The sequence below is a fragment of the Molossus molossus genome, unplaced genomic scaffold (genome assembly GCF_014108415.1).
Source record: "Molossus molossus isolate mMolMol1 unplaced genomic scaffold, mMolMol1.p scaffold_m16_p_1, whole genome shotgun sequence".
NCBI classification, from domain to species: Eukaryota; Metazoa; Chordata; class Mammalia; order Chiroptera; family Molossidae; genus Molossus; species Molossus molossus.
In genome coordinates this window covers 227,565,461-227,591,259 of record NW_023425344.1, presented here as the reverse complement: position 1 = coordinate 227,591,259, position 25,799 = coordinate 227,565,461, and the positions used below count along the sequence as shown (strand labels likewise).

Here is a 25,799-nt window from a genome sequence, read left to right as displayed (position 1 = left end):
TGCAGGTTCAATATCCGGCTGGGGCATGTATGGAAGGCAACCAATTGATGCCCCCCAACCCCGCCTAGCCGCCCATCAATGAAGAAAAAAAACTAATCGTGGGGAAACAATCAAAGAAACATGTATTGAGGTGCATTCTACAAAACAACTGACCTATACTCTTCAAAAATTCTTTGTCTTTTGTGACAATGACATGGCTATGAAATTATTATTATTTTTTTTAAAGAATTAAGGGGAGGATGCCCGGCTAGTGTGGCTCACTGGCTGAGCATCGACCCATGCATCAAGAGGTTGCCAGTTCAATTCCCAGTCAGGGCACAGGCCGAGGTTATAGGCCCGATCCCCAGTGAGGGGCATGAAGGAGGTGCCGATCGATGTTCTCTCTCATTGAAGTTTCTATCTCTCCCTCTCCCTTCCTCTCTCTCTAAAACCAATAAAGAAAAAAAAAAAAGAATTAGGGGGAGGATGCTCTGGCCAGTTTGGCTCAGCGGTTAAAGCATCGACCCACAGGCCAGAGTCCTGGGTTCGATTCTGGCCAAGGGCATGTACCTCGGTTGGGGTCATGCGGATGGCAGCCAATCTATATGTCTCTCTCACATCGATGTTTCTCTCTCTCTCTCTCTCTCCCTCCCTCCCTCCCGCTCTATCTGGAGATACATGTAAAAATATCCTCAGGTGAAGATAAAAAAAGAACTAAGGGGAAGGAAGTTGTTTGGAAGATCATCTTTGTCAGTGCAATGCTTTTTAAAAATGTGTTTATATTGATTTTTAGAGAGAGAGGAAGAGAAAGGGAGAGACAGAAACATCGATGAGAGACACATTGATTGGCTGCAAGCCCACAACCCAGGCATGTGCTCTGATAGGAATCGAACCAGTGACCTCTTGGTCCATGGGTCAATGCTCAACTACCAAGCCACACCAACTAGGCAAAAACTACTTTTTATATTAAAGAACTGTTTTTATTGATTTTTAGAGAGAGGAAGGAAGAGCTAGAAACATCGATGTGAGAGAGAAACATCGATTGGCTGCCTCTTAGATTTTTTTTGTTGTTGTTAATCCTCACCTGAGGATATTTTTTCCATTGATTTTTAGAGAGAGTAGAAGGGAGGGGGGAGGGAGAGGAGGAGGAAAGAGCGAGAGAGAGAGAGAGAGAGAGAGAAAAAGAGAGAGAGAGGTGAGCGACACACATCGATTTGTTGCCTCCAGCACAAGCCCTGACTGAGGCCAGGGGTCAAACCTGCAACCCAGGTACGTGCCCTCATCCAGAAATCTAACCCGTGACTCTCCAGTGCATGGGCTGACACTCTAACCAATGACCCACAACGATCAGGGCTGGATCCTAGATTTTTAAAAACTATCATAACAGCATATCATGGGAATAGCTGGCAAAATCTGAAATATGAACTATATATGAGATAATTCAGACTTCTACTTCTGTAAGAGAATGCCCTTGTTCTTGGGATACCTACTGAAATATTTAGGGGTGAATAGTTATGAGATCTGAAACTTAACCCTGAAATCATCTCACAACAGTGATACAATAGCAATAATAATAGTGATGAGGAGGAGAGGAAGAATACATCTATATAGAGAACAATGTGGTAAAATAGTAACTGCTGAATCTCAAAGTTGTACAGGTGCTCTTATACTATTCGTGCATCTTTTCTGTAGTTTAAAAATAAATTCAAAGTAAAAGTAAGGGTTAAAAAAACACAAAATGGTCATTTTTCACAGCCCTTAAGGCAAAGGACCCTTACCTCTTCAATAGCAGCATCTTGCAGCAAAGAACGAATGTCCAGACGCATCATATGGCGAGGTGCAGTTTCCCAGTGATCGGCCATCTATTGAGAGATCCAGGAGGTCAAGTTATCTTTGTAAACTACTCAAAGAAAGACCAAGTGAGCATCCAAGACAAATGAACTAATGTTGTGAAGTCTGTCAGGCTAGTGCCAGGCAGAACTAGGCCACCTTTTACACTTAGATAAAAAGGAAAGGAAACATTTACTAAAGACAGTAGAAAAAATATTTTGATTTATTTTAGTTTTAAATCCCCACCTAAGAATATTTTTCCGTTCATCTTCAGATAGAGTGGGAGGGGGTGGGTGAGAGAGAGAAAGTGAGAAAGAGAGAGAGAGAGAGAGAGGGAGAGAGGCACATCGACTGGTTGCCTCCCGCATGACCCCAACCAGGGCCGGAGACCAAACCGCAACCAAGGTATGTGCTGTTGACCTGAATGAACCTGTGACTCTTTGGTCCGCAGGCCAACGTTCTAACTGCTGAGCCAAACCTGTCAGGGCAGAAAAAATGTTTTGAGCCCTCGCTGGTTTGGCTCAGCGGTTAGAGCATCAACCTGCAGTCCAGAGAGACCCGGGTTCGGTTTCTGCTAAGGGCGCATATCTCGGTTGCAGTTTGTCCCTGGCCCTGGTTGGTCGTGTGGGTAGCAGCCACTCGATGTGTCCCTTTCACGTCGATGTTTTTCTCTCTCTCTCTCTCTTCCTCTCTCTCCCTCCCACTGTCAGAACAAAAAATGGAAAAATGTCCTCGGGTGAGGATAAAAAAAAAAAAAATTTGAAATGAAAGGGGATAAACAAGAATTACAGGCAAAATATGGCCTAGATGAAGTTTAAACCACAACACCTTTTATGTTGCCAAAAATTACCTTATTTATTTCTTTAAGTTTTCTTCCATGGATATTTCTCTTGCCACAAGTCTGGTTATCTGCACTCATTTCAGCCAAGTATACCTAAGGAAAAATGAACAGTGATTAGGCAAACAGATATAGCACTTAAATAATAACACAAAGTACTCTAATACTACTTTAAGTCTGTACCTCAAATCCCTTGGTTTTTGCTGCACTCCAAAACTGGTCAAAATGTCTAACTCTGTCATTGATGGCATCAAGGATGATGAAGGGAAAAAAGCCATCATCCAGAGTCTTTTTGAAAGTTTTGAACATGCTGGTACGATAGGTCTCCTCCATCTCAGCTTCGTATTCATATTCCATTACCTAAAATTCCCCAAAAGAGATACAGAGTTAGCAACAGCAAAAAAAAAATCATTCTAAACCTCTTCTCTGGTTAGCATCTGGATGGAGATGACTTTGTAGTTGTTCCTTCACACCCGAGTACTAAAGTTTGTGTTAAAAAAAGAGAACTCGCCCTGGCCAGTTTGGTTCAGGGATTAGAGCTTTGGCCCACAGACCAAAGGGTTTCAGGTTCAATTACTGGTCAAGGGCACGTACCTGGGTTTTGCGATCCCCGGTCTTTGTCAGGGTTGTTTGGGAGGCAACCAATTGATGTGTCTCTCTCACATGAGTGTTTCTCTTTCTCCCGCTCCCTCCCTCCCTATATAAAAATCAATGGAAAAATATCGAGTGAGGATTAACAACAAAAAAAAACAGAGAACTCTTTGTCTCAAGGAAAAAAAAAAAGCCACATTTCTCCTTTCACTGTTAATGCATCAGAAAGTAACCATACCTTTTTTTTCACTTTCTTTCCAGAATCTGGATCTTTTTCTTCTTTTTCCACTTCAGTGATGAAGTAATCATCCAGGCTTAGAACTCTGGGTGCAGGTCCTCCAAATTCTACCTCTTTATCCTAAGAATCATATAGTCAAGAAAATTAAAGACAATTTATGGAATAAATGAATGAATGTTCACAATAAAGTTCCTCTTGTGGTTAAATAATATGCAATCTTCTGGTGGTTTCAAATCAAACAGAGGCAAAATATTTATCTAAGCAGATCAAAATTTACATGGGACAGCATCTACCACATGAGCCAATCAGAATGGATCAAATGGGAAATTCTATACTGTTAATGCTACTTGGTAAGAAGACAAGTCGCTAACAAAAGCAACTGATTCTTCTTTGGCTTTCCCATACTCACTCGAATAAGTTTTGCAACATGTGTCTTTCCACTGCCAGGTAATCCTCTCATTATAACAACAATCTGAAACACAATGAAAAAAGAATCACTCAGAGAAGATTTTTACAATCAAATCTTATAGTTAACAATGACCTATCATTCTCCATGATAGGCCACTTGATACACCACAAAACAAACCTTAATAAATTTGAAAGGATAGAAATACAGTGTACTCTGACTACAATGAAATAAAATTAGAAATTAATAGTAGAAAAAATCTGGGAAATGCACAAGTATGTGGAAATAAACACCATACTCCTAAGTAACCAATGGGTCAAAGAAGAAATCAGAAGAAAAATCAGAAAATACTTTGAGATGAATAAAAATGAAGACAACATACCAAAACTTATGGAATGCAGCTAAAGCCATCCTCATAAGTAAATTTATTTAAAAAGAAGAAAATTTTGCCCATGTGGCTCAGTGGATTGAGGGTCATCCCATGGACTGAGAGAGAGGTCCCAATTAGATTCCCGCTCAAGGGACATGCCTGGGATGTGGACTCAATCACCAGTAGGGGGCGTGCAGGAGGCAGCTGATGGATATTTCTCTCTCACATTGATGTTTCTCTCTCTCTCTAAAAAGTCAATAAAGCCCTGGCTGGTTTGGCTCAGCGGTTAGAGCGTTGGCCTGCGGTCCGGAGGTTTGGTTCCCGCTAAGGACATGTACCCTGGGTGCAGTTTGTCCCCAGCCCTGGTTGGGTTGTACGGGTGGCAGCTAACTCAATGTGTCCCTTTCACGTCAATGTTTCTCTCTCTCCCTCCCACCCTATCTGAACAAAAAATGTCCTCAGGTGAGGATAAAAAAATCAATAAAATCACATTTAAAAGAAAGGAAAGAAGAAAAATCTCAAATCATAACCTAACCTTCCACCTTAAGACAATGGAAGAACAAACTAAACCTAAAGCAACCATATGGAATGAAATTAATAAAATGGAGAACAAAATATAATAAAAGCTTGTTCTCTGAAAAGATCAACAAAATTGACAAACCTTTATTTTTTAGTTTTTATTTTATTTTTTTTATCCTCACCTGAGGACATTTTTTTTTTTATATATTTATTTATTTTTTTAATCCTCACCCGAGGACATTTCTCCATTTTTTGTACAGATAGAGTGGGAGGGAGAGAGAGGAAGAGAGAGAGAGAGAGAAACATCGATGTGAAAGGGACACATCAAGTGGCTGCCACCGCACGACCAACCAGGGCCGGGGACAAACTGCAACCGAAGTACGTGCCCTTAGCGGGAACCGAACCCGGGTCTCTCCGGACCGCAGGCCTACGCTCTAACCGCTGAGCCAAACCGGCCAGGGCCATTTTTGTATTTATCTTCAGACAAAGAGGGAGGGAGAGAGAGAGGAAAAGAGAGAGAGAAACATGCATGTGAGAGAGATATAGCTAGTGGCTGCCACCCACACAACCCCAACCGGGGCCAGGGATGAACTGCAACCGAGATACGTGCCCTTAGCGGGAACTGAACCCGGGACTCTCTGGTCCACGGGCCGACGCTCTAACTGCTGAGCCAAACCAGCCAGGGCGTAAATTGACAAACTTTTAGCTAGACTGACTAAGAAGAGAGAAGATTCAAATTATTAGAATCAGAAATAAAAGAGACATGACTGCCAACCTTACAGAAATAACAACAAAAAAAGGGTTATAAAGAAGTATTGTGCTAACAAATTAGATAATGAAATGGACAAATCGCTAGAAAGACACAGTACTAAAACTGACTCAAGAAATAGGCTATTAGAATAGAACTACTGAGAAGTGAAGAGATTAAATTAGTCATCAAAAACTATCTACAAAGAGCCCTGGCTGGGTGTCTCAGTTGGATGGAGCATCATCTCATACACCAATAGGTTGCAGATTCAATTCCCAATTGGCACATATCTAGGATGCGGGTTTGATCCCCAGTCAGGGTGCATACAGGAGGCAACTGATTGATGTTTCTCTCACATCAATGTTTTTCTCTTTAAAACATATCTTTGAGTGAGGATTAAAAATCTACCCACAAAGGAAAGCTCAGGCTCAGATGACAACATCATTGAATTCTAATGACATTTAAAGAAGAATTAATACCAACTCTTCAAAAACTCTTCCCAGAAACAAAAGAGGAAGAAACAATTCCCAACTCATTTTATGAGACCAGCATTTCAAATCAAGCAGCTACCTGAATAACAAAACCAAAGATAGCACAAGAAAACCACATATGTCTCTTATGAATACAGATGCAAAAATCCTCAATAAAATACTAGCAAACTGGCCCTGGCCGGTTTTGCTCAGTGGTTACAGCATCGGCCTGCGGACTAGAGAGGCCTGGGTTTGGTTCCTGCTAAGGGCACCTACCTTGGTTGCAGTTTGTCCCCAGCCCTGGTTGGGGTCATGTAGGTGGCAGCCACTCGATGTGTTTCTCTTGCATTGATGTTTCTCTCTCTCTCTTTTCCTCCCTCTCTCCCTTCCCGTCAATCAGAAGATAAATGAAAAAAAAGTCCTCAAGTGAGGATAAAAAACACACAAAAAACTAGCAAACTGAATCCATAAACATATAAAAAGAATTATACACCAAGTGAATTTATTCCAGGAATGTAAATTACTATATAAAAGCAATTAATGTAGTACATCATATCAACAGAATAAAAAAACAAAATACACACAATAAAAAAAAATCACAAACAATACAATTAAAACTAATGCTCCGCCCTGGCCGGTTTGGCTCAGCGGTTAGAGCGTCGGCCTGCGGTCTGGAGAGACCCGGGTTCGGTTCCCGCTAAGGGCACGTACTTCGGTTGCAGTTTGTCCCCGGCCCTGGTTGGTCGTGCGGGTGGCAGCCACTCGATGTGTCCCTTTCACATCGATGTTTCCCTCTCTCTCTCTTCCTCTCTCTCCCTCCCACTCTATCTGTACAAAAAATGGAAAAATGTCCTCGGGTGAGGATAAAAAAAAAACAACAACAAAAAAAAACTAATGCTCCAATTGACACAGAAAAAGTATTCAACAAACTCCAACATCCTTTCATAATAAAAAAAATTCAACAAACTAAAAATGGAAGGGATCCTCTTGAATCTGATAAAGAGCACCTACTGAAAACACACAGCTAATATCATACTTACTAGTGAAAGACTGAAAGTTTTCTAAGATCAGGAATAAACAAAGGATGTCCACTTTACTTAACACTGTACTGGAAGTATAGCCTGAGCAACTAGACAAGAAAAAATAAAAGGTATCCAGATTGAAAAGAAAGAAGTAAAGCCACCTCTATCTGCAGATGTCAAGATCTTGTATATAGACTATCCTAAGAAATCCACTAAAAATCTATGAAAATAAATGAGTTCAGCGGTGTTTCAGGATTTAAGATCAATATGTATAAGTGAGATCATGTGATATCTTGTCTTTCTCTGTGTGGCTTGTTTCGCTTAGCATAATACTCTCCAGGTTCTTCCATGCCATCTCAAAGGATAAGAGATCTTTCTTTCTTACAGCTGCATAGTATTCCATTGTGTACATGTACCACAGCTTTTTTATCCACTCATCTACTGATGGACACTTGGGTTGTTTCCAGATCTTAGCTATTGTAAAAAGTGCTGCTATGAACATAGCGGTATATTCTTCCTGATTGGTGTTTCAGGTTTCTTAGGGTATAGTCCTAGAAGTGAGATCACTATGTCAAATGGCAGTTCAATTTTTAACTTTTTGAGGTAACACCATAGTGTTTTCTACAGTGGCTGCACCAGTCTGCACTCCCACAAGCAGTGTACTAGAGTCCCCTTTTCTCCACACCCTTGCCAATACTTGTTATTTGATGATTTGTTGATAGCGGCCATTCTAATAAACTAAACAAACTGATGAACAAAACTGACCTAGAGACATAGAGGTGGGGTACAGACTGACAAACCTCAGAGGAGGGGGTGTTGGGGGAGAAGAGATAAACCACAGAACTTATAAGTATGTATTCATGACCAATGAACATAGACAACAAAGCTGGGGATGGGGTGGGGAGATGGGGAGGAGGGTGTCAATGGGGGAAAAAGGAGAAACATGTAACAAAAACAAATTAATAAAAAATAAATAAAATAAAAATAAAACTATTCTGGCACATACACACACAACAATCAGTTTGTAAAAATCAACGGAATTTCCACATAATTGAACAATCCAAAATTGGAATTAAGTCAACTGTATCAATAACATTAAATGTGAATAAATTAAACAATCCAATTAAATAGCAGAAATTGTCAGACTGCATAAAAAATATTCAACTATATGTTGTCTATAGGAGACATACGTTAGAGTCAAAGACACAAATAAATTGAAAGTAAGGGACAGAAAAAGATATAATCATGCAAACAGCAACAACAGAAAAGCTGGAGTAAGTATACTAATAATAGATAAAATAGGTTTAAAAATGAGTTATAGGCCTGGCTGGTGTGGCTCAGTGGTTGAGCATCGACCCATGCACCAAGAGGTTGCTGGTTTGATTCCTGGTCAGGGCACATGCCCAGGTTGTGGGCCAAATCCCCAGTAAGGGGCATGCAGGAGGCGGCCAATCGATGTTCTCTCTCATTGATGTTTCTCTCTTTCCCTGTCCTTTCCTCTCTCTAAAATCAATAAAGGAAAAAAAAAAGAGTTATAGCCCAGCTGGTGTGGCGCAGTGGATTGAGCGTCACTGAGCAGTCCCAGTTGGATCCCTACTCGGGACACATGCCTAGGTTGCAGGCTTGATCCCCAGTAGGGGTGTGCTGGAGGCAGCCAATTGATTTTTCTCTCTCACATCCATGTTTCTCTCTCTCTAAAAAAAAATCAATAAAAACATATTTTAAAATGACATATGTACATATATGACATCAAAATATCTGATGAAGCTCTGGCTGGTGTGGTTCTGTGGTTAGAGCATCAGCCTGAGTACTGAAGGGTCATGGGTTTGATTCACGGTCAAGGGCACGTACGTGGATTGCCAGTTCAATTCCTGGCATTGGTTGGGGCACGTGCAGGAGGCAAACAATCGATATGTCTCTCTCACATCAATGTTTCTCTCTCTTCCCCACTCCTCTCACCCTTTCACTTTCTCTAAAAAAAAAATCAATGGAAAAATATCCTCAGGTAAGAATTAACCAAAAAAAGGAAAAAAATAATCTGATGAAAATCTCCAGTGTCAGTTTTCTAAAATGAAATCTAATTATTCTGCAATATAAAATAAATTTAAAAATGTATAAATTTGGAGGTCACTAGGAAAATAAGTCTAAGCTAATCAAGCCTCCTACTTCTCCCTCTCTTTGCTTCACATACCATATAACAAAATCTTAATTCTCCCTCTTCAAAATGCAATTAATTGAATACTTATAAATTATTTTCTCAAGTTTTTGACATCTTTTTTTGCCAAGCAATTAAGCTGTAATTTCTGAGATTCTATAGGGTAGGTGATCTATTAGATTATATGATAATTTGGAGATGGTAAGATGCCTTGAATCTGATCTTATTAGTATGTTACAGAAAAGTAGAATAATTCTGTTCAGGATATTAAATTCAAAAGATCTCTTATCATCAGTTGTGATTTGCAAGAAAACTAGTCAACTACATAGGACTCACTCTCTCAGGTCTGCTCTCTCGGCCAGGTGGTTTCAAAATATCATCTACATTCTTAGATTCAGGCTTCTTCTCAACTCGTGGAGCTGGAGGTGGCTGGTGGCTCAGTGAAGGAGCTGGCAGGGGCATTCGCTCCTCTGGGTAAGTTCTTCGTTCTCCTAGAATTCCAGTAGAACAAAATCACTATTCGTGTAGTAATTATTTAAAAATTTAAGTCTCTGCACTCATCCAAAGGTAATATAATTCATAATGATTTGGGAGCCACTTTTAACCTTAATTAGAGAAATTTTAAGTATTGGAAATCAAGAAAATGAAAAGATTTAGGAATGATTTCAGGTAAATAAAATGCTTTGAAAAATACTCAATTCATCCTTACTTGTATTAAATTTAGGGAAAAAGTTAAGAGCAATATATACTTACTGTATAATTCCAAGTATGACTTAGAGTTTGTCTGTAACTTCTCTTTACAGTTTTAAGAACAAGAGTCATCAGCTTAGAAAAGTTTGTTCTTATAAATAGGTATAGTTTCTAGTTTAAGTGGAATTTATAGCAGTGAAAAATTAAAAGCAACCTAAATGTCCAACAATAAGGGTCTTATATTTAATACAGTCAATAAAATGTCAGAGAGCCATTAAAAGATATACATATGGAAAAATGTATAAAAAATAATCAATAGGAATACACACAATAAAAAAGCTGCATTTATACTTTGATTATAACTTCATTAATATGTATGTGAATAGCCCTGGCCAGTTTGGCTCAGCAGTTAGAGCACTGGTCCACGGACCAGAAAGTCCTGGGTTCAGTTACCGTTAAGGGCACGTACCTTGGTTGTGGTTTGTCCCCAGCCCCGGTTGGGGTTGTGCAGATGGCAACCAGTGGATGCGTCTCTCTCACATCAATGTTTCTCTCTCTCCCGCTCTATCTGAAAATAAATGCAAAAATGTCCTCGAGTGAGGATAAAAAAAAAATATGTATGTGAAGAAAGATTGAGAGGAAAATAATACAAAATGATAACAGCTGTGATTTGGTGGGTGGTGAGATTACAAGTGATTTTGTTTCTATTTTCCAAATTTTTAATAATATATAAAAGCAATTTGTTTTATTTTATTAATTACATTGTTATTTTTTATGCTAATGCTGCCATGTCTTAGAAATATGAAAGTTTAAATCCATAGCTACAATGGCAAGCATCTGTTGTTGGCATCCTCAGCATCCTTATTAATAAAGGCACTGCTGTACCTCCAAACATGGACGGTCCTTCGTAAGCTGGTCGATCAGACTTTCGGTCATAAGATGGCCTATCAAATCCCCCTCTCCTGGATGAAGAATGGTCTTTTTTGTCTCGATATGATTGAGTCCTAGAAGGTATAACAGGGAGTGGTTCGGTAAATAGAAAATAAATGGAGGTCTCTATCTCATAATGCAACACCATTACCAGCCCAGTTTTCTCTATAAGTAGTTATTACACATAGTCAATACTTATATTTTTATTTTGCTTTTCCATTTAGCTCTACCTTGCATAGACACATCTAAAGAATTCACAAATTGCAAAAATAAATTGTTTGCCTACTAATCAAGTAATGACTACACCTTTATTGACAATATTATTTCCTTCCCTTTCTGCCTATCTCCTCCACCCATTTAATTTTTTGGAATTTAAGTTAGCAAAACTCAAGCATCTAGTTTCCTGAAAATTGGTCCAGAACTACTCTTTCCTCCCCAAATTATATACATAAAAGACTACATCATTTACTAAATTTCCTTTAGATACACTTTTTCCTGAATTCAAGTAAATGGTAATTTACACACCTGGCAAAGCAATTTTTCATAGCATACCTATCATCTCGAGGTCGGCGTTCTCTGTCAAATCGATCCCGATCATAGTCAAGAATACCACGATCCCGCTCTCGATCTCTATGAGTCTCTCGATCCCTTTTGAAATCTCGATGATCTGCCATGACATTGCTCTGACGATCAAAATAAGGCTCACGGTCTCTGTCTCTATCATAACGGTCACGTTGGCCTGCATGCTCTACAAAAACAATTAGTACAAAATAAGAATATCTCTTTTTTCTGAAAGAAAAACAAAACAAAAAAAAAATCTGATTTTAGAACTAGTATAAATTATTGCCCTAATTTCAATTTATGAATCTTTTTTTTTTAATCCTCACCTGAGAACATTTTTCCATTTTTTTGTTCAGATAGAGTGGGAGGGAGAAAGAGGAAGAGAGAGAGAAACATCGATGTGAAAGGGACACATTGAGTGGCTGCCACCCGCACAACCCAACCAGGGCCAGGGACAAACTGCAACTGAGGTACATGCCCTTAGCGGGAACCAAACCCGGGTCTCTCTGGACCGCAGACCGATGCTCTAACCGTTGAGCCAAACCGGCCAGGGCTCAACTTATGAATCTTTTAGCTTTAGTAAAAAGAAGCCCAAATAATCTTACCAAAGGGGAAATCATGTGATGATAAGGTCCTAAAAATATTTAAAAAATAACTGATTTCTCTGGGACTCCTACCTGTCTCAAAAGTTGATCTTTCAGGTAGTGGATCTGGGCGCAGAGTTATTCTTTCTCCATAGGGTATCTGTTCAACTTTGTTGGTGGATATATCTGGTAAACAAAATCAGGGGTAAGATACTACATGAGTGAAGCTTAAGAAAGGCAAAGCTGAAGCTAATAATTCCTTTAGAATCCCAAATACAAACTTATCACTATTACTCACCTCGGCCATGGCCATAATCAACAGTCTGTTGTATTGGTGGTGGTTTGGACATTGGTGGCATACCCATAGGTATTGGGCCAGGAGGGGGAATGGAAGGGTGAACAGGTGGGGGTGGTAACACTGGAGCAGATGGAATAGTTGCAGTTTCTGGTTTAAATTCTGAATTCAGTCCTTGTTCATCATTTGTATCCCAGAGCCCATAGAAAGAATCTTCATCCCAGCGTTCCTGTTCCACAGCTGAAGTTTGTGGCTTTATCACTGGAGGAGGAGGTGGAGGAGGAGGAGGAGGTGGGGGTGGTGGTGGTATTGGGATAGGAGGCCTGGTCACAGGAACAGATGATCTTGCTGGTGGAACAGAGGGTCTTACAATTGAACCTGGTGGCTTACCCATAGGAGGGGGTGGTCTATAGGACCCTGGAGGCTGGAGAACAGAGTAAGGAGCTTAGTGGATGAAGAGACCACCATTTTTTACACATCAGTAAACATGAAAATATGGTTCTCAATCCATAAAAGAAAAAATCAATATATAGTACTCATTCAAAATTTAAAACTTTTTTGTGTTAAAATACACCATTAGGGAGAAAATATACCTGGCCCTTGAGCAACAAAGGTGTGAATTGTGCGGGTCCACTTATATACAAATTTTTTTTCAATAAATACCTGCACTGTTTTTAATTTGCACTGCTGGGAGTCCATAGGTGAGTGTGTGTGTGTGTGTGTGTGTGTGTACGCATAGGGGACTTGAGCATCTGCTAATTTTGGTATCCACAGAGGGTCCTGGAACCAATTCTCCCAATCCCCTGTAGATACCAGAAGGCAACTTAAGTCTTGGAGGAGTTAAAAGTTGTAGGCAAATTAGAACTGCAAGAGGGGAGGGTTGTGTGTAAAGGGTGGTATCCCTAACCCTTACCCTGTTCAAAGGTCAACTGCATATGCAAATCACATATCTGATAAAGGTTTTGTATTCAGAATATAAAAACCCTTATAACTTAATAAGACAAATAATTTAAAAAATGGGAAAGTATTTGAATAGATATTTCTCCAAAGAAGATACATGAATGGCTTATAAGCACATGAAAAGGTGATTAACATCATTAGTGTCATTAGGAAAATGCAAATTTAAACCACAATGAGATACTATTTCATACCCAGTAGAATGGCTGTAACTAATAACACAGATAATAACAAATGATGGCAAGGATGTAGAGAAACAAGAATCCTCTTAGATTGCTAGTGGGAATGTAATATGGTACAACCACTGTGGAAAATAGTTTAACAGTTTCTCAAAGAGTTAAACATAAATATACCATAAACTTAGCAATTTCATTCCTAGGTATCTATCCAAGGAAAGCATGTCCACCCAAAGACCTGCACAGAAATATTCAATAACCCAATGTTCATCAACTGGTAAATGGATAAACACAAAATGGTATATCCATACAATAGATGACTTGGTAATTAAAAAAACAAAGTACTGATTTATGCTACAACATGGATGAATTTAAAAACATTAGTTAAGTAAAAAGTAGCCAGTCACAAAAGATCACATAATTGTGTAATTTCATTTAAACAAAATAACTAGAAAGGCAAATCTAGCCCTGGCCAGTTTGGCTCAGCGGTTAGAGTGTCGGCCTGCGGTCCGGAGAGACCCGGGTTCGGTTCCCGCTAAGGGCACGTACTTCGGTTGCAGTTTGTCCCCGGCCCTGGTTGGTCGTGCGGGTGGCAGCCACTCGATGTGTCCCTTCACATCGATGTTTCTCTCTCTCTCTCCCTCCCACTCTATCTGTACAAAAAATGGAAAAATATCCTCGGGTGAGGATTAAAAAAAAAGAAAGGCAAATCTATAGAGACAAAAAGTAGATTAGTTGCTGCCTGAGACTTAGGGTAGGAATGGGGATTAACTGCAAATTGGCACCAAGGGATCTTACTGGAGTGTTGAAAATGTTCTAAAACTATTATAGCAATGGTTGTACAACTCGATCAATTTGCTAAAAATCAATGAATTACCATATTTAAAATGGCAAATTATATGGTATGTAAATTATATCTCAATTATGGCTTAAAAAAAATGGCCCTCTGCCCTGGCCGGTTTGGCTCAGCGGTCAGAGCATCGGCCCATGGACCAGAGAGTCCTGGGTTCAGTTCCCACTAAGGGCACGTACCTTGGTTGTGGTTTGTCCCCGGCCCTGGTTGGGGTCATGTGGGTGGCAATCACTCGATGTGTCTCTCTCACATCAATGTTTCTCTCTTTCTCTTCCTCCCTCTCTCTCCCTTCCACTCTATCTGAAATGTAAAAATGCCCTCAAGTGAGGATTAAAAAAAAAATGGCCCTCAAAATTATTACCTTCTCTCCTAATGTACCACCCTCTCTTTTCTTCTCCTTCCAGAAAAATTAGTGTTAGTCACTTAGATACAACTGTCCTTGGCCCACCCCAAACCTATTAAAGTTCTGTGGGGGAGGTCCTGGCATTAGTTTAAAAAAAAACAAATCCCTCCACGAATAATTCTGATGTTCACCACTTAGTTAAGAACTTCTGCTATAATCTATTTTCCCGCTCTGCTAACCTATCTCCTCCAAAAAAACAGTAAATTTTCAGTGAGAGAAACAAACTCTAGCTAGCCTCCTCACTTCTATTCAGTTGTCTGATTGACAACAGCGGTGTGTGGTAAGGTTGGTACCAACATATAACATGAGCACCAGAAAACAAAGAAACCAAACAGTAAATTTAGGAATCTCTCCAAGAAGGAGGGCTACTGTTGTGTGTAATGCTGACATTCATTTTTCCAAAGCAATCACCGAATGTCAACAGAAATGTTTATTAAGGAGATAGTAGAACCTCTTGGCAAATAGGTCCCATCTACTCAGTACTAAAACCCAACTATCAAATTTTAACTTTTGCAAGCCTGATTCGAGTACTTATCAATTTCTCTGAGATCATTGTTTCTGGTTTGTTTGTTCTTCATTGACAGCTGTTTTAGATCTTGGAAAGTCAACAATACACAACAAGTAATTAGTCATATATAGGTTATGCTTTAAAAACAAACTTTTTGAGTAACAAAATGGATTTGGCTAATATGTAAAGAGCATTATTTAACTAGAGGCCACTACAGGCTAGAATTAAAGATAAATGGTGATTACCTAAATGTAACCTTTAGGTTATGACACTTGAAACTGTTAAGAAAATGTCTATGTAGGACAAAGCTATTGTATGTCTATAGTATAGCTATCCAGACATGTTTTAAATATTTTAAAAACTCTTGAGACTATGCCTACAAAAAAACAAAAAGATTTTTTCGTACTACATAGTAAAAGCACTAGATACATTTGTAAAAATCAAAACACCTCTATTTATATGAGAAAGGATTAATATCTATATTATATTAAGGATGATATAAATTGGTAAAGAACAAAAACAGAACTTTTACAAGAAGAAATATAATTCACAAATATGGAAAAATATTAATGTTCACTAATTATCAAAATGCATATTAAAATATATTTTTTTAAATCCTCACCAGAGGATATTTCTCCATTCAACTTCAGATAGAGTGGGAGGGAGGGAGAAGGAGAGTGAGAAAAACATCACTGTGACAGAGACACATAGATTGGTTGCCTCCCACACAACCCCAACCAGAACCAGGGACCGAACTGCAACTGAGGTATGTGCCCTTGACCAGAATCAAACCTGTGACTCTTTGGTCTGTGGGCCGACGCTCTAACAGCTGAGCCAAACTGGCCAGGGCATATGGAAACTATTATATCTAGAATTGATGTTTGCAAGGCTATAGTACAGATGTTATAGTTATTTTTTTTCCTTTATTAATTTTAAAGAGAAAGATAGAAACATTGATGAGAGAGAACATCAAGTGGCCACCTCCTGCATGCCCCCTACTGGGGGATTTGGCCTACAACCTGAACATGTACCCTGACCAGAAATCGAACTAGTGACCTCTTGGTGCATGGGTCAATGCTCAACCACTGAGCCACACCGGCCAGGCTATGTTATACAACTATTTTAGAGAGTCACTGGCTATATTATAGGAATCATTAAAAATATCTTTAATCTTGCCCGGCTGGTGTAGCTCAGTGGTTGAGCACTGATCCATGCACTAAGAGGGCACCAGTTCAATTCCCAGTCAGGGCACATGCCCAGGCTGTGGGCCTGATCCCCAGTGGGGTGCATGCAGCAGGCGGCCAAGTGATGTTCTTTCTCATCCATGTTTCTATCTCTCTCTCCCTCTCCCTTAAATCAATAAAGAAAAACAAAATTTTTTTTTAAATGTCTTTAATCTTGCCCTGGTTGGTCTTGCTTAGTGGTCAGAGCATTAGCCGTGCACCAAAGGGTTGAGGTTCGATTCTTGTTCAAGGGCACATACCTGGGTTGTAGGTTCAATCCTCAGCCCTGGTCAGGGTTGTGCAGGAGGTAACCAATTGAAGTGCATCTCTCACATCGATGTTTCTCTCTTTCTCCCCCTCCCTCCCTCCTTTCCCTTCCTTTCCTTCCACTCTATTTTAAAATATCAATAGCCCTGGCCGGTTTGGCTCAGCGGTTAGAGCGTCGGCCTGCGGTCCGGAGAGACCCGGGTTCGGTTCCCACTAAGGGCATGTACCTCGGTTGCAGTTTGCCCCCATCCCTGGTTGGGTCGTGCGGGTGGCAGCCACTCAATGTGTCCCTTTCACATCGATGTTTCTCTCTCTCTCTCTCCCTCCTGCTCTATCTGAACAAAGAATAAAATATCAATAGAAAAATATCTTTGGGTGAGGATTTTAAAAAATGTCCTTATTCTTTAACTGAAATATCCCACTTTGGGAGTTTAAAACACTTCTAAGAAGTTATCTAAAATAAGAACTTTATACAAAGACACTCATTAAAGTTGTAATAATAAAAGTGAAAGATCAGAAACAACTGTCCAACAGAAATAAAAGTTTTAATAAACTATGCATCAAAAATAATAAAGCATGGCCCTGGCCAGTTTGGCTCAGTTGTTAGAGCTTCAGCCTGCGGTCCAGAGACCTGGGTTCTGTTCCCACTAAGGGCGTGTACCTTGGTTGCAGTTTGTCCCCGGCCCTGTGGGTGGCAGCCACTCGATGTGTCCCTTTCATGTCGATGTTCCTTCCTCCCTCCCTCCCTCCCTCCCTCTCTCCCACTCTATCTGAACAAAAAATGGAAAAATGTCCTCGGGTGAGAATTAAAAAAGAAAGAAAGCATGAAGCAATATGAAAAAAAGTGTTTAATGATCTGTTCAGTGAATAAAACAAAAATGGGGATCTATAATCTAGAGTTTCTACTATTTGTTAAGAGATACAAAGAGTTTAGTTTAGAAGAAAAAACAGGTAAGAAAACAATCAAAATACAATATGATAACAACTATGACAGAGACCCATACAAGATAATAACAGGGGTAGATGTGAGGGCAATTGTTTTACACAAGTGAAAGAAAAGATACACAGCAGAGTTCTAAAAGATGAACAAGAATTAACTAACTGGAGGGGGAAGTGAGAAATGAAAGAAATGAAACTCTAGATTTATAGAACCACCTGCACTTGCAAAGACATTGGGAAGAGCCTGGCACACTCAAAGAATTATAAGACGCTCCATGTGGAGGGAAAGTGGAATATAAGAAAGTGGAGTAGTCAGTAACAGTAAGCAGAGGTGAGGCCAACTCAGGAAGAACATAAAAAACCATGCAAAAGAAATCTGGATTTTATTCTGAAAGCAATGAGGGAACACTGAAGTGTTTTGAAATCAGGGTGCGACATGGTAAGATTTGTTTTAAAATGTCCATTTTAGCCAGAAGTCACATCAATGCTACTAAAGTGGAGGGCTGGGACAGCCCTGACCACAAAGGGGCATAAGAGAACTTTTTAGGGTGTGGGAAATTTTTTCAACTTTTGGTATACATACATTTGTTAAAACTCAAACTGTAAGTTTATTTTTTATTTTTAAACTTATTTTTATTGTTGAATGCAAACTATAGGTTTAAAAATGAGTGTTATTGTATGTACATTATACTTCAAACTTTGATTCAAAAATTAAAATAACCTCTCCGACAGCAGAATGAAGAAAGGATCAAAGGAGAATAAAATGGAGAGAGATGAATTATGATGTTTCTGTAATAATCTAGGCAAAAACTAATAAGGCTAGAATTGAGGTTGTGGGGAAGCAAAGGCAGTAAAATCAATGAATAGCTCTCTGGCCAGTTTGGCTCAATGGTTAGAGTATCGGCCCATGGACCAAAGAGTTGCAGGTTTGATTCTGGTCTAGGGCACGTACCTTGGTTGCGGTTCAGTCCCCAGCCCTGGTTGGGAATCAGTGAACAGCATGACTGAACATGGATGGGTAGGACATAGGCTGACTTTCAGGTTTCAAGTTTGGGTGACTAAGTGATGGTGAGGAGAAAAAACAAGTTTGATTTGGATGATAACGAGCCCCATTTTGAATATGCTGAGTCTGACAAGAGACAAGTCCACAGAGAGAAACTCCGTAGACAGATGGATGCATAGACAGGTCATGAGATATGATCTGAGGAGTCAACATCATGGTGGTAGGATGTAAACAACTATGAATGAGTGTTATGTGTTAAGAGTTAGACAAAGATGAAAAGAAACACAGAAATGAAAAGAGTTAATCTGATGAAATGATTCAAGTGTTTTTCTCTCTCTCTCATTGTGTTGTTATAATGTCATTTTCATGGTAACTTATGTTATCACTGGCTTAAAGGTGTAACAACAAAAAAGCAAAACAAATGGAGAACTTACACAAGCCTAACATAAATCACCCCTCTGTCTGGCCTGAACCGGGGCATGCTGTTTGATCCCTTCCCTAGCTGAAGGACAAGTAGCTCCAAGAGACAGACTATGAGGCTCACATGAGCAGGGCTCACAGGGAGCCCTTACACTACCCAGATGGAAAACAGGACTATTTGAACAAAAACAATTATTAGAAAAATTAGACAATTTGTGAACATGAAGCCATATGGTTCACGTGTGCTTGGTGTACTTATCAAAACCTGAGGGAAAAAGACCATACTTTTAGGATTTTCAAAAGTCATTTACCATTAGCTATTTTTTTTGGTTAATCCTCACCAGAGGATATCTTTTCCACTGATTTTTAGAGAGAGTGGGAGGGAGGGAGGGAGGGAGGGGGGGGGGAAGGGGAGAGGAAGGAAATTCATACTTGCTGCAATACAAAAAGATCAAACAACAGACAAATACACAAAGTAGGAACCATTGCATTTTCTGAGTACACATTTTCCCATACCAGATACATTCCAGGTCTTGAAGATGTATTCTGTAATCTCGAATCCTGGGGTGGTAGGTGGTCAGACATCTGTGGCTCAGACCCAAAGTCTTTCATCTTTTGAAGCTGTTCTTTCTGTTCCCTGTAAACAAATAAAATTGCCATTGTACATAAGGCATGTCTACTCCATTCCTAAATGACTACAATTAATATAGATGAAAAAAAAAGATACGTTAAACTCTTGTTCTGAAACCCTCTACAGTGCTCACAGAACACCTCCAAGGTAACAAGACTCTCTGGCGTTTATGTAGCTAACTGATCAGTCATCTATGACTTATAATTAGAAATTATTGAAGATCTTAAAGGACAGATTCTACAACCTGCCTCATTAGTCTATTCTCTCATTTACTTGTCAGGTTTTTCTTTCATCCAACCAAATGCTCTTTTGCTATTTTTTTGTTCAACATGCTTTATTTAGACCAGAGGGTGCAAAATGGTGGCCCATGGGCCAAAAATGGCCTAGAAAGTTTTTTTAATTTGGCGATCACATCAGTTTTCAAAATTTGAATTAGTTGCCATTACTTAAAAATCAAAATATTTCACATAGAAATTCAAATTTTAAACAGATTTGATAGCACTGGGCCTACATTCCCACATGCCAACAATGAGCTGAGTGGAATAGTGGCTGCCCATTTTACATGAAGGCAGTTTGTCACAATCCTCACCACACTCAGCAGAGTTATACTGGTCCACTTTCACTCACTTTTGTTACCTGTCTGCTTCTTGTGGGTATTTTAATGGCCCCTGCTGTATATGGTGACAACAACAGTCATACCTTTGAAAACACCAATTTATATTCTTAAAGAGTAATTATGAACTCTCCAAGTTTTTCTTTAAATGTCTGGTCAAATTCCTTTCCCTTACAACGACCACCTTAAATACATGTAACATCTACTACAACCTCTTCAGATCTTTTACAATTTTCTCCCTGCATTTGTAAAGTGTATTGACCCAAATAGACAAAAAATAAGGGTCAAATATATAAAAATATTATTTTATGACTTGTGTAAATCATGACTTTATAGTTACCAACACAATATAACATTTGTATTCAACAATGACCACTCTTATCAATCATTTCATATAATTTGTTTCATTATGTTTATGTTGCCTAGAAAGAACTTTTTAAAAAGGATGAAGAGGAAGCTCCTTTAATCTAGCATTTCTATGCAAAGCAATCATGGATGAAAAAGGAAACTTTTAAAATAAGAGAAAAGAAATCTTGGCAGATTAGCAACACCATTCAGCTTGGTGTTTTCCAAAAGCAAAATAGATTTTAGAGTTGGACAGACTATGTTCAAATTCTGGGTTTGCCACTTTTTAGAAGTGGACTTAACTTCTCTGAGCCTTAGTGTCATTTGTGAAATGGGGCTAATACTATTTATCTTTATAGGCCTTTGAGATATAAGGATTTGAGATAGGAGGATTGAGATAATATATGCTAAATTAATAGCACAGTAACCAGCACACAGGAGTGTCAAAGGTGTCTATAATTTAAAAGTGAATTGTATAGTAGCTAAATGTTCTCAGGCATGCTTTCCACACCTTCATTAATAATCTGGAAGTTAAACCTCACAGAAATCTATTTTGCTGCCTGATCCTTCTTTCATCTTTACCTACAAGTATTTCTCCTCATCATACCTTTCTAGTCATAAAGCTTTCGTTATAATTTCAAGTAGTGTAATTCACAAATATAAACCAGAATTGAATGAAAGAAACACAATACACTGGAATATATCAAAACCTAACCATTAATTTGTTTTCTCAAAACACTGCTAATTCCTCAGAAACTGCTCAAAAAGCTTGCAATCTGTCAATGACTCCTAAATTCTTATCTCTAGGATATAATGGGTTTAAAGATGAAACAATTAATATATACAAAGCACTTAGTACAGTTCCTGGCACATCATAAGCATACAATGTTAGCTTTTGTTATTGCTACTGCATGGGAAGCATTATGTAGATACCTATACATACATAGTAAGTTGACTATAAATCAAGAAATCCAAATTCTATTCTCTATCTCACAAAGACAATACTTGATTATGTACAAACAACATCCACAAGTAGAGATACCTACTTCTAGTTAAAATGAAAGATAAAACATCCCCAAAAGAAAGTATCAATGGTTAGACAAATCTGAGGATGCTTTCAGATAAACCATTCTTAGCTTCAACAGAGAAAAATATGAGTCCTTACAGCATTTTCCAAAGTTATATCAAAGATTAGTGAATATGAAGTCTATCAGATCTAATAGTGAAGAACAAACTGCCTCCTGGAGAAAAATAGGATGTTACATATGAGCTCTGAAATTCAGAGCACTAGAAAGTTGAAGTGTGACACTTGAAACATGCACAGGAATGGCATGTCGGCAACACATCCATAAAAGCCAAGAATGGCTATCAAATTTTCACATTTCAGAACATAAGTTTATAATTAACACAGTTCCTAAATACCCATCCTAACCCTAAAACAGCACGAAATGACCAGAGATATAATTAAAATTATGTGATAAGAACTTGAAGTAAAATTAATTCCATTCAAATATATCACATCAGTTTAAAAAGAGCAGTCTGAATGTGGTTTTGATGAAAAAAAAAAAAAAGATCTTAAGTAGTCAACTTACCGAAGCATTTTCAGTTCTTGTGCAGCTTTCAAAATGATTTCGTGCTGCCTCTGACTGAGAACCATTACCCCTCCAAGGCCTTGGTCAGAGTCTAAATTTGCATCCGACCCCATCATTTCAGAAGAATGATGTGAGGAGGGCATATGTTCCGCAATGGGGGAATGTCTATCCACATCAGATGGGTACCATCTGTCTGACAACCGTTCTCTTTCCCAGTCCATTCTGTCAGGAATATAATCTCGCATTTCCCGCCACGTATCTCCTCTTTCTGGATACTCTCGGATCCTCAACTCACCCCTATCACGGAAATCTCGATCATACCCATGGTCTCGATTTCTTTCTTCTCTCCATCTATCATCCCGATATCTATCCAAAGGTGGAAGAGGTGGGAGGGGTGGTAAAGGTGGAAGAGATGGAATATCCCGTTCATGGAACTGTGATTCTTGTTCATCCAGTGGTCTCCCATAATCTCTGTCCCACTCATTATCCAAATTTCTATCATACATATCCATGGGTCTTCCGATCCGATCCACATCCCTGTCCAAGTCCCTGTCCATTTCCCTGTTGTAGTCCTCATCCATATCCTGATCTCTCTCCCAATCATCCCACCAAGGGCCTCGTCTATCTCCATCATGAGATCGAGATGGTGGTGCTGAAAACCTGTCCTCTCTGTTATATGGATCTAGTGTATCATCTCGATAGTCAGGTTCACATTCTCTCCAGTACCGCTCTCTATCCCAATCATCAAGTCTTTCTCGTTCCATTGGAGCATTTCTACCATCTAGTGGGAACTCTTCATGCCCTCTCTCTTCTCCATGGTTCCATGGAGCCCTAGGAGGCTCATCTCGGTGATATGGATACATTTTTTCCCCACCATCTCCTGGTTCTGGTCTAAATGGACCTCTGTCACGACCAAAATCTGGTCTTCCCAGTCCCCTTTCCCGACTGCCAGGTCCTCGAGGCAGTGGTCCCCTCTCCCTGCTCCCAGCTCTTCGAGGTGGTACTCTTTCCCTACTCCCAGCCCTTCGAGGGGGTCCTCTTTCCTGACTTCCAGCCCTCCGAGATGGTCCCCTTTCTCGGCTGCCAGCTCTACCTCTGTCCTGGCTGCCTTGTAGCCCACCTGGCACTTTCTCCCGACTGCTTCCTGGCCTCACCAACCCTCTGTCCCGACTGCCTTCTCCTCTGCTCATCTTCTCTCGACTGTCTTCTCTTCTACCCATCATCTTATCATGAAAGTCTTCTTGCTTGACCAACCCTGGGCCACGGCTGATTGCCTGGCCTCGACCTCTATTTACTAGTTCTTTATCCCGTGTGTCTTCCATTCTGCTTTGCCCGGGACCTCTATAAGTTGAGCTGCTGCCTCGATTGCTTTCTAACCTATTATCTCTGTTATCTGGCCGAGGCAGCCCTTTATCTTGGTTGTTTTCTGAATGGGGCAGACCAATCCCTAAAGGTTTAAAATCATTATCTGCAGTTAATGATGATGATGTTGCTACTATTGCTCCTCCCTCCATCCCCCCTGTTTTTGAGGGAAAAGTAGATTGAGTAGGTACAGGTTTATTTGCAAGGGATACAGGCTGAGTAACAGCTTGGGTTTTGTCCATTTGAGTCTCCATACTCTGAGAATTCTGGTCCCAATTAGAAGGCTCTATGGGCCCTTCCGAGACTTCGCTTTTAGGTGGCTCTTGCTGAGAGTCGCTTAGATTCTCATTTGACTGAGCCGCCTTGGCATCCTTTACATCTGCACCAATGGATAATGCAGCTGATTGCATTTTTAAATTCTTCTGCTGGTTACTATTGGTGTCTGCTAATGGTTCTTTGTTTCCTGAAAGAGGTTCTGCTTGTGACTTAGGTTGCTGCTGATGTTGCTGTCCCAAAGCTGGTTTGGGGCCTTTCCACTGTGGTCCACTCTGTCGAGGACTTAGGGATGTATTGGGGGTAATATAAAACTGAGATGCTGGCCCCCGGGGAATCATTCCCCATTTGCTTTTAGTGCCCTCTGCTGGGTGACCTTCATATCTGGGTCTTGGCCCATCGGGGCGATTTCCTTCAAAACGAGGCCCTTTGGGTCTCGGTCCTTCACACCTTGACCCTAAATCCTCAAATCTTCGAGGACCATCAAATCTACAAGTAAAACAAAAGATATTACTCAAGACAGTAAAGCAGAAAAAAAATTCTCCATGTAAGACTATTTAAGGCAATCCTGCCTTAGAATCTGTTTACAACGACTCTTTCAGTCATTAAACAAATCCTGAGATATCTGTATCTTAGAACCAGTACGTTAAGGTGGCAGTACTCTGAAGGTTTTAGGACAGGCTTTGGAAATCATGTCAGTTTTATCTAATTCACTTCGACACATCTCCTGCAGCAAGTCACAGACATACTGAATTATTAAAAAACAATTATAAACATTATGCCTTAGTAGACAGAAAAGTCCACTAATTTTAATGGGAAAAAAAATTCCATAGCTATCTTCAAGAGTACTTTTAGAATTAAAATATAACTAAAAACTATAAAACAACAATATAGGATGATTATAAATATTGTTGGAGCTAGCATTATCACTTTAACTAATTGACAAAAGTTAAAAACCAGCAGCCAGCCATATCTTAAGAGTGTGCCCTGTCATTTTAAAGTCTGGACAGAGATCTTTTTGCTATGGACCCACTCACTGATTAAATATTTAGTGCACATTTTTAATGCACATAACCTTTCAGGTACTATACTACATCCATGGGATATATGTATAAAATGTAATCTGTGCCCCCAAAGGTTTTCAATCAAGGAGAAATAGAATCTCAGTGTAAATACATGCTCAAAAGTGCAATGACTAAAGTCTGCTCGCATATACTAAGGGCAGCAGAGGAAAGAATAGTCAATTATACCAGGGTGGTGGTGGGGGGGGGGAGGGATGCTGTTCAATAAAGTCTTTATACAACAGAAAATGCTTAAATTAAGTCTTGAAAGACAAATCCTCTCAGATCAGGCTAACAGTGTGTTGGAGATGAGGAAAGTGAGAGGCAAGGGCATCTCAGGCTAAGGAAGCATTCTGAGAAGAGGCAGAGAAACTCATACAGCATAGCATGTATGGAAATGCAAACAGTTTAGCATGACCAAAGCAAAGAAGAGACAGTCAGGGAACGCTGAGGAAGGAGGAGTGAGAAAGCAGTGCATTACGAGATAAGGTAAAGAGGTAGGCAAGGGTCAATGTCCAGAAGACCTTGAATGCCTTGTATGGCAGACACTACTGGTGCTCCTCCAATATCCATTCCCCCTTTTCTACAGTAATTGAGCTTCTCCTATTTTAGCTGGCCAGACTAAAGACTCTTTTTTTCAAACGCTCTTGCAGCTGGAACTTGTAATCATGTTCTGGGCAGTGGGCTGAGAATGAAAATGATTTACACATCCTTCTGAGTTGTATCCTTAAAGGGCACATCCTCCTCTTCGCCATTTCCCTTTTCATGCTGGCTCTGACATGGTAATGAAGTTATCTTGGCCCATGTAGTTGAGGGCAACATAGTAAGAGATGTTGAAGTAACAAACCAGAAGGAACCTGGATTCCTGACACTGTAGAGCCATCACATAAGTCCTGAGAGAGAATCAACTTCTAACTTGTTAAAGCCATGTGACTTTGGATTTCTAT

General features: G+C 39.7%; 1 protein-coding gene across 1 annotated transcript in view; it reads right to left on the bottom strand.

Annotated features, from left to right (window-relative positions):
- Positions 1-25,799, bottom strand: part of YLPM1 (YLP motif containing 1) — a 71,546-nt gene that overhangs the window by 15,404 nt on the left and 30,343 nt on the right. Inside the window, exons 5-16 of the mRNA XM_036262746.1 lie at positions 22,157-24,280; positions 19,492-19,612; positions 12,230-12,650; positions 12,025-12,117; positions 11,339-11,534; positions 10,742-10,860; positions 9,503-9,657; positions 3,886-3,948; positions 3,477-3,596; positions 2,831-3,007; positions 2,660-2,743; positions 1,758-1,841 (exon numbers count right to left, since the gene is read on the bottom strand). Coding sequence (XP_036118639.1) covers positions 1,758-1,841; positions 2,660-2,743; positions 2,831-3,007; positions 3,477-3,596; positions 3,886-3,948; positions 9,503-9,657; positions 10,742-10,860; positions 11,339-11,534; positions 12,025-12,117; positions 12,230-12,650; positions 19,492-19,612; positions 22,157-24,280 — 3,757 coding nt within the window. The remainder of the gene's footprint in view (positions 1-1,757; positions 1,842-2,659; positions 2,744-2,830; positions 3,008-3,476; positions 3,597-3,885; positions 3,949-9,502; positions 9,658-10,741; positions 10,861-11,338; positions 11,535-12,024; positions 12,118-12,229; positions 12,651-19,491; positions 19,613-22,156; positions 24,281-25,799) is intronic.